We start from the raw sequence: 13,373 nt of genomic DNA, 5'->3' as shown, positions 1-13,373 counted from the left end.
GGGGGAAGAAAGGGAGGGAGAAAAAGGCAAAAGAGGAGTGTTGACCCTAATCAGTCACTTTGAGATGCAACATCAGGGTCAGTGGTGAGTTTAAAGAGCAAGAAGAGAAGAGGGGAGAAGAGGGAAGGAATTAAATCAGCAAAACAGCCCGTCGTAGCTGTCACGTTTCTTCTGACTGACAGACAAGAGACAGAATGACAGATTTCAGAGGAGTAGAGGGAAAGAGAGAGAAAAAGAAAAGTCTGCAGGAGAAAAGGGGAGTGACCGTACTGTAATTCTCCTCATTCCTCACCAGCTCTTCCCAAACCCACTCCTTATAAGGAAAGACATGGCTACCACAGTACCACAGGCCCATAACACACACACACACACACACATGCACAAAGAGAGTGAGAGAGAAAGTGGAGAAAGTGAGACAGCGAGAGCAAAAACTCACAAAATCACAGCCTCATAGGCGAAGAGGGAGAGCTGACTCCCTCATTTCCTTTCACTTTCAAACCTCTCTCTTCTCCCTACATTTCCCTCCACAGTAAAAAAAGAAACCAACACTGTGCTTTTGTGAAAGAGAAACAGGGGGAAAGAGGGGCTATTTATTTCTCTCTGTGCCATGGAGTTAAAGTTTTATAAGACTCCTGAGCGTGGGAGTCTGCTCTCTCTCTGCTAAATTCTCTCCATGAATCTCCCTCTTGCTCTTTCCTCACTGTTCCCCTTCCTCCTCCTCCTCCTCCTCCTCTTCCTCTGTCCATCTGCCTTTTCTCCCCCCACTATCATTCCCTGTATTTACCTTTTTTCCCTCTTTCTCCCCATCCCTCTCTCTTCCTCCTTCTCACCTATCTCTCCATCCTGACTAAATAAACACACAGGTCTGAGGGCCATCTGTTACTGATGAGCATTCATGTGTGAAATCCAGTGACACACACACACAAATAAGGTCCAACATATAAAGATAAAAACAAATGCAGAGATGTGATAGATAAAGTATTTTTGGAGTTTTTTAATCTTTTAGTTGGAACTTGAAAAAGGTAAAATAAATCATTGTCTCACTCTTGCCACACATAAACCTGGACGTGCACACACATATATGCCAATTCAAGCAAAAAACACCATACACACACACATATACACACACACAAGGGGGAATAATGAGTCATAGGTGGATGGGCTGTGGATGGAAAGAGAAGCAGACTGCAGGCAACAGAAGGAGGAGAGACAAGGTAAGGCAGAGCCAGACAGCGAGATGATTGTCATCACATTTTAAAGCGTGCTGTCTCCTGTATCAAAGAAGACAAAGAAGAAGAGGAAAATAAATAAATGAATACTTTTTTTTCTTTTCTTTTTTTTACTTTGCTGAGCCTGCAGGCTGTCGTTTCCTGGACCGCTCTGCATCACGTTCATACAGTCAAACACATTTCCCACTCAGACCTTCTCAGGCTCAGGCTCCACTGTAGCCGTGCTGCAGAGAACTCACACCGACACACGGAAAGACTATCAGTCAAAGTCAGCGTCCACTCATCGGACATTGGGCTTAAGAAGACCGGGTGACCAGATCAGATGATCAAGACAATCAAAGAACAAAGAAAGAGACAAAAAGTTTGGAGAGTTGTGGATCTGTAGCTGTGAGGAGCGTGACTCCTGAGGAATGCACACAGTGTTTGCAGAATCCTCGACTGTGTGTGTGTGTGTGTGCGCATTCAGCATTTTTTTCCCCTTTATAAATCCGTCCCTTCCTCTGCCTCATCTGTAACTCACATCCAACAGATTAACATGCAAGCTTCACTTTTTTACACATGAAAAACATCCACCACTGGAATTCAATTCTGCACAATTCAGATGAACATGTCTGAGTTTTGTTCTCTGCTTCCTGCTCACCTGCTATAATAAAAAAAACAGGTAAATGGCTTTTTAAATGGGAATATATCACCACCAAATGGCTCCTAATGACAAAACAGTGTGTCATCAGTACAACAATGTAACTATTGTCAGCTCAGCTTGATCTGTCCATCCTTCATCTTTAATCTCCTCTTTCCCCCTTTTCTTTCAGTCAATCTATTAATTCCATCTTTTCATCCACCTTCCTCCTTTTTGCCCATTTCGCTCCTGTCACATCAACATCAATCAGTCTTTCCATTTCTCTACATTTCATCAGTTTTTTTTTTTTTTTTTTACAGCTTCAGCTCAATTCGTCCGCGCCACTCATTCATCTTTCCTCCTTTCCCTCCCTCCTCCCTGCACACCGCCGGCTTTCCAGTTTGATCTATCCTCTGCTGATTTCCTCCTTCCTTCTTCCTCTCTACATTTTACACATCTTTACATCTCAATCCGTCTTCTCCATCCATCCACCCCTCACACACACACACACACACACACACACACACACACTCACTCACTCTCTTTCTCTCAGGGTCTTTGCCGGTTTATAGATTGCCAGGCGAAGCATTTTTAGCGGCCAGCTGGCACAAAAACTCTGGCTGGCAACATTTTTCTCTATACAGTAAATGGAAATCTCACACAGGAAACAATTGGCCCCGTCCGTTTCTATTGAATTCGAACTAATCTGGGTCCTTGAGGACAACTCAACGCCAGCTCGGAGTAATTAAATTAGAAATGCAAGATGCTCAACTTAAATCCAGGTGTAATAACGTTAAGTGCTGAGCAGTGATTATAAGTCCTTCCTCAGTCAGCACAGAAAGCCGCTCCAAAGTGCTTCTTCAGTATATTTACGGTAAAATATCTCTTATGTGCTCTAGTTCCATCTTTTATCTTTAATTGAGAACAGTAGTTAATTCTTTATTTAGTGCACAATAAATGTCCTTGGCTTGTTGCAGATGGTTTAAGCGTTCCAGCTGCAGAGGTGGAACAGATCAGGACTCTGGTAGCACCATCCATTTACACATTAACCTGAAGGCCTGATTTACTGCCATGTTCAAAGAGTGGAAAATACACTCAAGTGCCAGTCTGTGTGACTACCCCCCCATCCTCCCTCCCTCCTCTCTATCTCTCCTTCCCCGTCTCTTCTGCTTCTCTCTCTCCAAGTTTGTCGCTGTGAGCAAAAGAAGGGGAAACATGACAGAAGAAGAAAGGAGGTCTTCTCTTCTCTCTGTCTCATCTCTCTATCTCTCTCATCCCACTCTCCACCTGAAGGCAAAGTGTCACCCAGGTGTAACAGGCACTGTGTTCACCTGCCTGTTAGGATTAACCGCCACACACACAGACACACACACACACACAATGAGAGAAGGAGCTGACAAAGCACCAGACCTTTTGCCCACTGGGTTCAGCAGGTGGTGGGTGGTGTACCATTTTAATACCCCACCAAAAACAAAATGGAACCTGAGGGCTTAAGTTAACACAATAAACATGTGTTGTTTTGACATTTTTTTGAATTTCAATAAATTATTAAAAGAAAGCTCAATGGCTGGCTATGAGTGGGTCACTTGTAGAGTGGCTGGGAGGGAAGATTTATTTAATGAAGTATGGGGCCTGTTCCTACTCAAATGCTGGATATGTGAGGATGTCACCACCTACCTCTTCATATACAGTATATATACACTTTATTAGATTCAGGTACAGGATTTGTATACTATGTAGGCAGAAGAAATTATTTTCGACCCAGAGCAGCTGGGAGACCACAACGCCCAGGTAGACTCATACAAATATTTGGGTATACACATCGACAAAAACTTATGTTGGAATGTTCATGTGAATTCTGTTTGCTCCAGGATACAGCAACGTCGCTACTTTTTGCGACGACTCAGGGTGTTTGGGGTCGAACAGAGGGTACTGATGGTATTCTATCATGCTGTTATTGAGAGCATTTTACGTTATCGAATTTCAGCTTGGTTTGGAAACTTATCAGTAAATTGTATTTGCACTTAATTGTATGCACTGTCTCGTCTGCTCACCTGTGGGTATATGTGTGTGTGTGTGTGTGTGTGTGTGTGTGTGTGTGTGTGTGTGTGTGTGTGTGTGTGTGTGTGTGTGTGCAGCAGCTGCATGTATGTCCAGCACAAATTTCCTGCGGGACCAAATAAATTAACTTAACTTACAGTATGTAGACTGCCTAGGGTGTTTGGTTTTTGTTTTTTGCTTTTTTGTTTTGTTTTGTGGATCTTTGTTTTGTGTAGGTCTGGCTTGATTTGTACGTTGTTGTTGCTGGACTGCAGACTCTTTTTTTATTTATTTACTTTTTGTTGTTGTTGTTGCCTTTTGTAAAGAAAAAGAAAAAAAGACCGGGCCGATACTGAAAAAGGACACAATTTTTGTTTTTCTTATTCATGTAACTGTCATAATGTAACAGTTACTTGTTTGTATTTGTCTGTCCAAAACATCAATAAAAAAATAAATAGTTCTCCACCATGACCATGATATAATTGTGCTGAGCTGGTATCAGTCTGTAAACCCTGCTGACAAACTAACAAACACTCTCACCGAGGTCCATGCATTATCATGGAGGAAAATGACTACTTTAACACACACACACACACAGTCACCTTTATTTGAAACCAGCACCATTACCGCTAAATAATTGAAGAGAATAAAAACAGCGCAGCAGTAAAAGTACAACAGCCATTGGGCTGCTGTACTTTCACTAACACACACACACTCTGCCTTTCGACATTAAACCACTGACAAGTACTTTCCATTTCCATAAAACACACAAATTGTTGCATTCAAACAAAAACACACACATTTGATAAAAACAGAAAGGATGGGCATCATGAACAACAATATGCATGTTCATGTATGTACAGATGAAAATGCAAATGCACAATTATGAACATGCAGGCAACCGTGCAATGTGTGCCTCCACTGACAAACACATACACACACACACACAGACTTGTGTATACAAAAAGCCCAATTGTCCTGACACACACATAAGCCTGCCAACACACACGCAAGGACAAAGATTCCCTCCTGCTTCTCTCTCTCCCTCCTCCCTCCCTTGCTTTTTTCCTCATCAAGCAAACAAACAAACCCATCTGGCAACTACTTCTCCTTAAAAATGCATACATGCAAATCACCACATGCAAACACCCTGCATACATGAACACACACACACACACACACACACACACACACACACACACACACACACACACACACACACACACACACACACACACACACACACACACACACCACACACACACACACACACACACACACACACACACACACACACATGCTGTGACATCACAGGGCTGGCCTGGAGTACAGTAGACAATAGATTGCATCTAGCAGCCCCAGAAACAGACACACACAGCAGTTATTGTTCATCGGTATGATTCATTTCTGGGACAAACCACACAGAACAAGAAGCAGGCACTCACTTCAGAAACATATTATATTATCCCCCAAATCCAGTTAATGAAACTTCATTTTGGTGTGTAGCTCAATATATATTTAATATTGCATCATATTGCTCAGATTTCATACAAAAACAGCATTTGCAGCGTGTTGTTTGCGCATTAAACTCTTAATCGCATGACAGGCTGGAATAGAAACAGTGACGCTGAGCTGAACCCCACAAGTCAAGGTTACAGTCATGAATGCCAACTGTTGATCGTCTGCTTGAGCTTGTTTGTCTATTGAACAGAGAAGTGGGCACAGTTTGGAGCGCAGATGGCAGCAGCCGAGAAAATAAAAGTTCTGTATTTTTTGAGCAAGAAAGAAACTCAATCTGCGATGGAAAGACGCACAGAAGTGAAAGCTTTCCTACAGCATTCCTGACATTCCTTCATCTTCCCTTTTTTTTTCCACTCCTCGCTTTCTTTCTGCGTGAAACACTGTAGTTACCTGCTGTGATCAAACGGGTGGAACAAATTGGGTGAGCATGCTCACACAGACACACACACACACACACACACACACACACAGCCAAAACCAAGAGCAAGGCAGGGCACTAAAAGTGACAAAGGAGGCGCACAACGGTGACCACAGTATTAGGCTGAATAGACCGGCCATGTGTATTCAGATCAATAGATTTGTTGGACCAGGGCGTGTCCCTTCTACTGAATGGTGTTCTGTGGCAAAGCTGCTCCACAGGCCCAGATGGAGAGCGAGGAGACGGAAGAGAGGGAGAGGGGCTGCCGTGAAAGAAAGAGGGGAGCAGGATGGAGATGGAGAGTGTGACGAGTCGACAATGAGTAGAAAGCGAGGTAAGACAAAATGACTGGATGTGGGAGGTGGAACAAGGGAAAGTAACAGACAGAGGGAGACAATAATAATTGAAACCTCAGTGGGGATGTAACAGAAAAGAGTCTGCTAATCTAATCTGACTGGAAACCTGCAGATTTGCTACATTTGTCAAATGAAAACTTATTTTCTCTTGTCTCTCACACTGACAGGTGATCTTTTCCTCTTTTGTATCCGAGGCTAATAAGCATCCCACCTGTCAGCTGCACAGACAGAACGAGCTCCACTGTCATGTAAGAGTTTGTTTCCAGTCCTCTGTTACGGCCCCAGGGGTCTAAGGGAGAGGGGAGTAACATGAATGAATGCAGGAAACATACAGTAGATAGGCCCAATATGTATCTGTTCATTAATCAGTCCAACTCAAACAACCGTGGGGGGAGCTGCCACCTGGAATAATAGAAGAACCAACATACCACTTACGGCCGTAACACCACTCACAAATCTGTAAAAGTCGCCCTGTACTGATCAATATTTGTACGTTGATCATGGATTGAATGACATGTGACACTTCCTACATTTCCCGTCAGCCTCTGTGGAGCCATTTCATGGATTTCAGCTCAGGCAGCATTTTTCAGTGAAACAGCTCTGATAAAAAACAAATAGTAGCCTACATCATGACCTGCCCATCATCGAAACACCAGACTCATCAAGTCAGCGGCCAACAGCGGTGAGCACACAGGAGCAGTTAGCAGCTAAAGAGCAGATACTTCCCTCAGGAGTTGGTGGAGATGAACGTAAAGCAAAAAGATAAGTGATTTTTTGATAAAAAATTCTGTGAGTTGTCCTGAAAAACCACTCCCAACCAAGGCTAAAGTTGTTCTGTGTCGGTTAAAGGATTTTTAGCTTAACTATGCTACATTTTTACCTTAATTAAACAGCTTTGGACTAATTGTGACGGTTTAATAAATGACATGTAACTTGTTACGAGGGAGAATGTTTGCCAACATCCACAGTCTCAAAGTCACATGGCAATAATGCACCAGTTGTGTGTTTACAGCGAATTTCACTGCCCCTGAGAGGAAGGAAGAAAAAAGAAGTAGATGTAATGTTCACTTGCATTATTGACTTATGTCTAGCTTGTTTGTCATAATAAATCTATTAGTTGTTTAATTATTAATTGAAGAAAAGAACAAAAAAAGAAAAGCTGCAGATCTGCAAAGAGGACGTGTTTGGAATTTTTGTTTAATAACTGACTAAAATTAATATTTGATCAGTCGTTTAATCACAAGATTGGCAGGTATGATCATCTAGATAATCGTACCATCATTGAATGGATTTTGTTTTTATAGACCTGAGTCTAACAAGTGCAAACATGAGTTCAGGAGCAACTGTTCCTCTGGTTTTTTAAATTTACAGTGACACATTGTAATGATATGGGAGGAAGAGAGTCATGCACAGGGCGTGCAAACAGAAGGAGAGGAAGAGATAAAAACAGAGGCGGGCGGAAAAGAGGTGAAGATACTGAGCCAAGCATGAAGGAGGAGGTGAGTAAGTGAGGAAGTGTGGAGGAAAGAAGGAGGGAGGAGGAAGGACGGAGGGTGGAGATGAGATGTGCATTCCTCTGCAGGGGCGTGACCGAGCACGTGTGTGTGCATAGCAGTGTGTGTGTGTGTGTGTGTGTGTGTGTGTGTGTGTGTGTGTGTGTGTGTGTGTGTGTGTGTGCAAATATGCCAAAATGACTGTGAGGTAACTTAATTCAATTTCCAAGATGAAGGTAATGGCAAAGATAGAGAGAGAAAGAGGAGGGAAGGTAGGAGGAGGAGGAAGGGACAAGAGAGAAAGCAGGAGCTGACTCACCATGTGATGACAGAAATAGAAGAAGAGAAGCAGAATGAGTAAGAAGAGAGAGAGGGGGAAAAAAGGGAGCGAGGGGACGGAGAAAAGCCAAAGATGAACAGAAAAAGAGAGGGATTGAAGAGAGATAGGGAAGGTGACAGGATAATGGGAGCAGGAAATAAAAAGGACGACGTGGGTTAAAAGGGTGGGATTTGTCTGGAGGAGCGAAAGGGAACGTGAAAGAGATTAAGAGAATACTATAGCACATATTCTCTGACATTAGAGATCAGAAAATATTCTTACATGTCGTAACACGTGTATTCGCTTGCTCCAGCGCACACACATACACACACACACACAGAAGGAGGAGTGTATGCCTAAGTGTGAAGGCACTTGAGGATTTTGCATGGTTGAAGGCCAAACACATGATAGATCGACCACCTCATCATCTGCTCCTTTGTTCTCTCACATGTGCACACACAACACACACACATTTTGAGATTTATGGACACACCCACACACTGCATGCGTCCTCACACACACACACACACACACACACCAAACAGGTTGTAAATTATCTTGAGGAGCAATTTAATATCTGGTGATGTAATTTCACATTCGTCTCATTTTTTTAACATTAAATTGATCTTGGGAGCAACATAAAAGCGTTAAAGGAACACACACACACAAGCAGAGCTAAGAGCAAGCGCTAATGACCAAAACATAAATGCAATTGTTTACTTGAATTAAAAATAAAAGGCTGTGAGTACCGAGCACTTTCTGCACTGGTTTCACGATGACAGCGTGTGAAATGAGACACTGCAAGGCAGCAAGTGACAGCAAGTGTGTGTGTGTGTGTGTGCGTGTGCATCTCTTGCATAATATTCCAGCCTCCTGCCAGATTAGCTGTGTCTCAGTCTCATCCAGATGGCTCCTGAACCAAAAGACAGCTGGGAGTCCCCAACCAGGCAGCCCACTTCATCTGTTTACCCGTCTTCAAGGCCGCCTTGCAGCAGCGAAACAAATCCGACAGAACAGTCCATAAATATCAGGACGTGCCCCCCCCTCCTTTGTGCTGTTCCACAAAAATTCTGCATCAGACGAAACTGAGCAGAACTATGTCACAAGTCAGGAGAAACCTTACCTACAGCTAGGAGTGATTTTTCAATTCTACAATTTACTGCCATGACAAAATTAAACCTAACAGTGAACAGGAGATCACAGCTGACGCACTGCTCCCTCAGCCTTGGTTAATTTTTTACGAGATGCATTCACTGTCCCAGAGAAACACACTCACACACAGTTGCACGCACACAGTCGCCTTTTTCCCTTACCTGTGTTTCCTCTTGTACCACTCGGTATTGTTCCTTCCAGACGGCCATCTTTGTGGCTTCGTCCTTCCTGACCGCTCTCTCTTTCTTCAGCTCTGGACTCCAAAACGTCTTAATGGAGTTCATGGAGGAGCTCAGCTTGGACTCTTTCGCCTCCAGCTACAACAAGTCAGCAGCAAATTTTGTTTTAATATATATTCAGTTACATCCACTGGGATGTTTCCTCTTTCTTGGACAAGTTCACAGACGCACTCATATTATATTACTCTCCATATATCACTGTTCGCTTTTCGTTTTCCTTGTAGCTATTGTCTTAATCTTAAATTCAGGACAGCAGAGGGACTTAAAAGCAAACAAGCAGTGTAATTAAAGCAAAATGCATCATGTTATTTCCTTAGAGAAGTGTGTGTGTATGTGTGTGTGTCCTTACTTCTCTGCGTAGTAGTTCGTTCTCCCTCAGCACTTCTCTCAGCTGTGTCTGCAGGTCTGACATGGCACCTTCTCTCACCTGGTAAAACATACATACAAAGGTCAAATAAGAGACACTGACACTCAAATGCTGTAGTAGTGCACACCTAACATCAGTATGAATGAAAATGGCTCCCCATATAAATGTTTAATTCATCTCAACATCAGAGCAGAAGTGTATCAATGAACTTGAAAATATTTTGAACTAATGTAAGTGCTTACTCTCACAAGGAGAGTAAGCACTTACATTAGGCATCTACAGTCGCTGAGTTTAAATCACCAACATGACACATAAGGGAGTAACAGCCTCATAATAAACATAATGCACTGTGAATAAATGTGTTATATAAGTGAGATAAGCCTGTAAAGGAAATAAGGGTTAAAGAGAGATCAAGAGATGTTTGTTTGAGATATAATTAGAAATAAATGGAAGATGGAGGGATGGAAGAGGGATGAGAGATGAGCTTTCAGGTTATGACTAATGTTGCAGAGAGTGGGAGGGTAGAACTTATCTATTTAAGTGTACTCGATTGTCTTTCTGTATTATTCATGGTAGATCGCTACAGTATGAATACTCATACAGCTCTTAGTTTATTCAGTCGGCTTTAAAAGAAAACATTCACACTTAGATGACTAATCTTCCACCTCCCATCTCTACACAACACAAATAATTCATGTTTATGACAACACTTTTTTTTTCCGCCAAGTGCGACTGGATTCGTGTTCTGTAAAGTTGTTAAGAAAAAGTAGACTCGTCTTTTTTAAGTAGTTTTCATTACAGTTATCACAACATCGGCCTGTGTGGGCTATACAATTAACACATTCTTGGTAACATCTAGGAACCACACTCAGGTGTTCTTGATCTTGTACAAACAAAAGATAGAAAGATGAGGGAGAGGAAAAGAGAAGACCTGGCAGATTAGCATTGATTTTGTATTTTTACTGTAATATTAAGCTGTAGGAGTGCCACCAATCCTTAAATAAGTGTACAGGGGGATTTTCCAAAATGCTGAACTCTGAAATTTTGCTGGACATAAGCGACACTGCAGCGCCTCACCTGTCTCATGGAGTGGGGCACAGTAGCTGCCTGTGGAGGTTGGTTTTGCAGCTCCCCTCCAAATGCTATAGCATCGCTGGGCATGACGGCTCCACCACCAGTGTTTATATTTGGACTGCTTCCCATCATGGCCGCCCTCACCCCGTAGGGGACCCTGGCCCCGGCCCTCCCCAAGGTCATGGTGCTTTTGGGCAGCGAGGGATTCAGCCCGCTGCCCAGGCTCCCGATGCCGACCGGGTCGTCAATTGTGTCGGCGAAGTACATGGGACCACCGGTGGCGTAGGCGGCATTTAGAGACTGGATATTCTCCATGGACAGGGTTTTACCGGAGCCGGTCAGTCCCCCGGTGGAGCTACTGCTGCTGTTTCTCCGGTGTCCGAGGCGTGGGGAGCGAGGGAGGCGCGGGGAGCGACCGGGACTCCCGGACACCGACCCGTTTCCGTTGGATCCGACGACATCCAGCTTCGAGACGGAACGTGAGCTACCGTACATTGTGAGACAATATGTGGTGTGTGCTGGAGAGACAGAATGGGTCAAATTAATAAATCGGGTGAATCGAAACCGCGAGACGACAGTCCAGAAACTCAACTAGTGTTCTGAGGAAAAACTCCTGTCAGTCTTCTACTGCAGAGCTGCTTGACTTGACGTTTCTTGATGCAGTGTTGACATAGCTGTGATCAAGGCCTCTCCAACACCCTCGCTGTAATCCATGGGCTTTGTTAGAAAACAATGGCCAATAGGGCGCTCCTTTAGGTCAACGTGGCCAGCTCATCCACAAGGCCTGCTGTGATGGGATTACCTGGAGAGATAAGGAGAAAGAGACAGAGATTGAGTGATCAGTGGAAAGGAATACACTAAATTTCTAACCAAATTATAACTTTGATTAACCCATTTTTGATTTATATAGACACCATCATTTGTGTGTACAGCTTTTTCCCACTGCTGTTAAGTGCATAGAAAATTGTTTTAAATGATCAATTAAATGAAAAAGTCAACATGATGCAAAATTACACAGTATTTGAAGGCCATGGTTGCCAGCATATCGTACTTCTACTAATACTCATATTGCTTTGGGTGTTTTCACTTTGACAAAACAGAATTTTAAAATGTCTCTTGAGTTTTTGGCAACCAGCAACAAGCACTTGGCATTACGTTTGACATTTCATGGGCTAAAAGATAATTTTAAAAGATAATAATTATTAAAATAATCCGTCACAGTTTTGCACTGCAGCGCCTTCAGACAGCGTACATAGAAAACAAGCTTTAGACGAGCTTCACTAAGCAACCAGAAGTAAAACCACCACAAGTCTCATCACTGCAGCAGGTGGAGGAAACAGCTTACAGGCAAATACAAGTTGAAGGTTCCTGATGCGTGTACTATGGTTTCATTAACATACGCCAGTAAACACAAAAACTCAAAGCTGCTTTTCCTAGTGCCACACTGACCTCTACAAACATACTCATAAAAAGCTTCAACTCTGGTCACAGACTCTGCCACGGGCATAAGCACCATGGTGGCTTCATGTGATCACACTGGCTGCTTTGTCTCTCCTCCACCCGTTACGCCTGCGTCTTCAGATCACACTCTCTCCTGACACCTCTGGCTGCAAAGTGAGAGTCAGTGTCCTGCAGCTGTGATAAGCTGGATACTAGTAGGTAACATTCACTCAGCTGACTTCATACAAGCTGATCATTAGCTTAGATGAATTTTGTGTATTGGAAATAGAGCACTTGTGACTGATGGAGCGATATATTGTAATATCGTTGTGCTTCTCTATGATTGATATTGCATTGCTGTAAATTCCCCTAATGGTATACATATCTGTTTTCTATCTGATTCACTTTTATTGTATTTCATGTACTTGTATTATTTTAATTCATGGGGTCCTATGTTAGTGAATGTTTTGTTTTGTGGAAAAATTAAAAGAACTGAGTAAAAAGGTTTTTTTTTTAAAGAAAAAAAATAGAGCACTCGAATCTTGTTATTGGCCTATTTACACTCTGCGACAACAAAGTCGGAAACATAAAGTAAAAAAAAGATAATAAACAAACGCCCATCTGTTCTGTTCCTGTTAATCATATGAGTCACACTGGATATAGGGATCAGCTGTGCTCGAAGCCAAAAATGTAAACCTCAAATACAACAGAAACATCACGATAATGTTTTTACACATAAATAACCAAAACATTACAACTGGTTAAGTCAATCAGGTCACAGAAAGCATGTAATTAACAGAGCTGGGAAGATAATTAAAAAAAATGTCATTCCTGTCACTCCCTCAGCGTCTTCACTTTAAAGGTGCCATCTGTAACATTTGAGTGCGTTTTTTGCGCATAGTCACATAATTTATGAGCGCTGGTTCGCATGTGTTGCCGTGAAATGCCTCAGAGGCTGCAGAGATTTCATGCTCTCTGTTGCAACGGCTCTCGTCTCCCAGGCCCCCTGAACTACCCACCCTTAGCTTATATTTGATTGCCCAAGCAACAGCGTGGCATCTGAAAGCAGAAGCAGAAGTTAAGTTTCAGACTCTGGCGTATCAGAT

The 13,373-nt window shown here is 42.8% G+C and overlaps 1 protein-coding gene across 10 annotated transcripts in view; it reads right to left on the bottom strand.

Annotated features, from left to right (window-relative positions):
* Positions 1-13,373, bottom strand: part of LOC146962624 (ELKS/Rab6-interacting/CAST family member 1-like) — a 118,251-nt gene that overhangs the window by 96,029 nt on the left and 8,849 nt on the right. For all 10 annotated transcript variants that reach the window (XR_015035106.1, XR_015035105.1, XR_015035107.1 and 7 more), the window contains exons 2-4: positions 10,831-11,629; positions 9,736-9,813; positions 9,309-9,464 (exon numbers count right to left, since the gene is read on the bottom strand). Coding sequence is in view for 7 of the 10 variants with exons in the window: in XM_085769581.1 (XP_085625707.1) it covers positions 9,309-9,464; positions 9,736-9,813; positions 10,831-11,322 (726 nt within the window). In the remaining 3 variants the exon portion in view is untranslated. The remainder of the gene's footprint in view (positions 1-9,308; positions 9,465-9,735; positions 9,814-10,830; positions 11,630-13,373) is intronic.

The sequence above is a fragment of the Trachurus japonicus genome, chromosome 23 (assembly GCF_045865225.1).
Source record: "Trachurus japonicus isolate A0001 chromosome 23, Traja_1.0".
In the NCBI taxonomy this organism is placed as follows: Eukaryota; Metazoa; Chordata; class Actinopteri; order Carangiformes; family Carangidae; genus Trachurus; species Trachurus japonicus.
The sequence above is the reverse complement of the archived record's forward strand: the minus strand, read 5'-3'. Positions and strand labels throughout refer to the sequence as shown.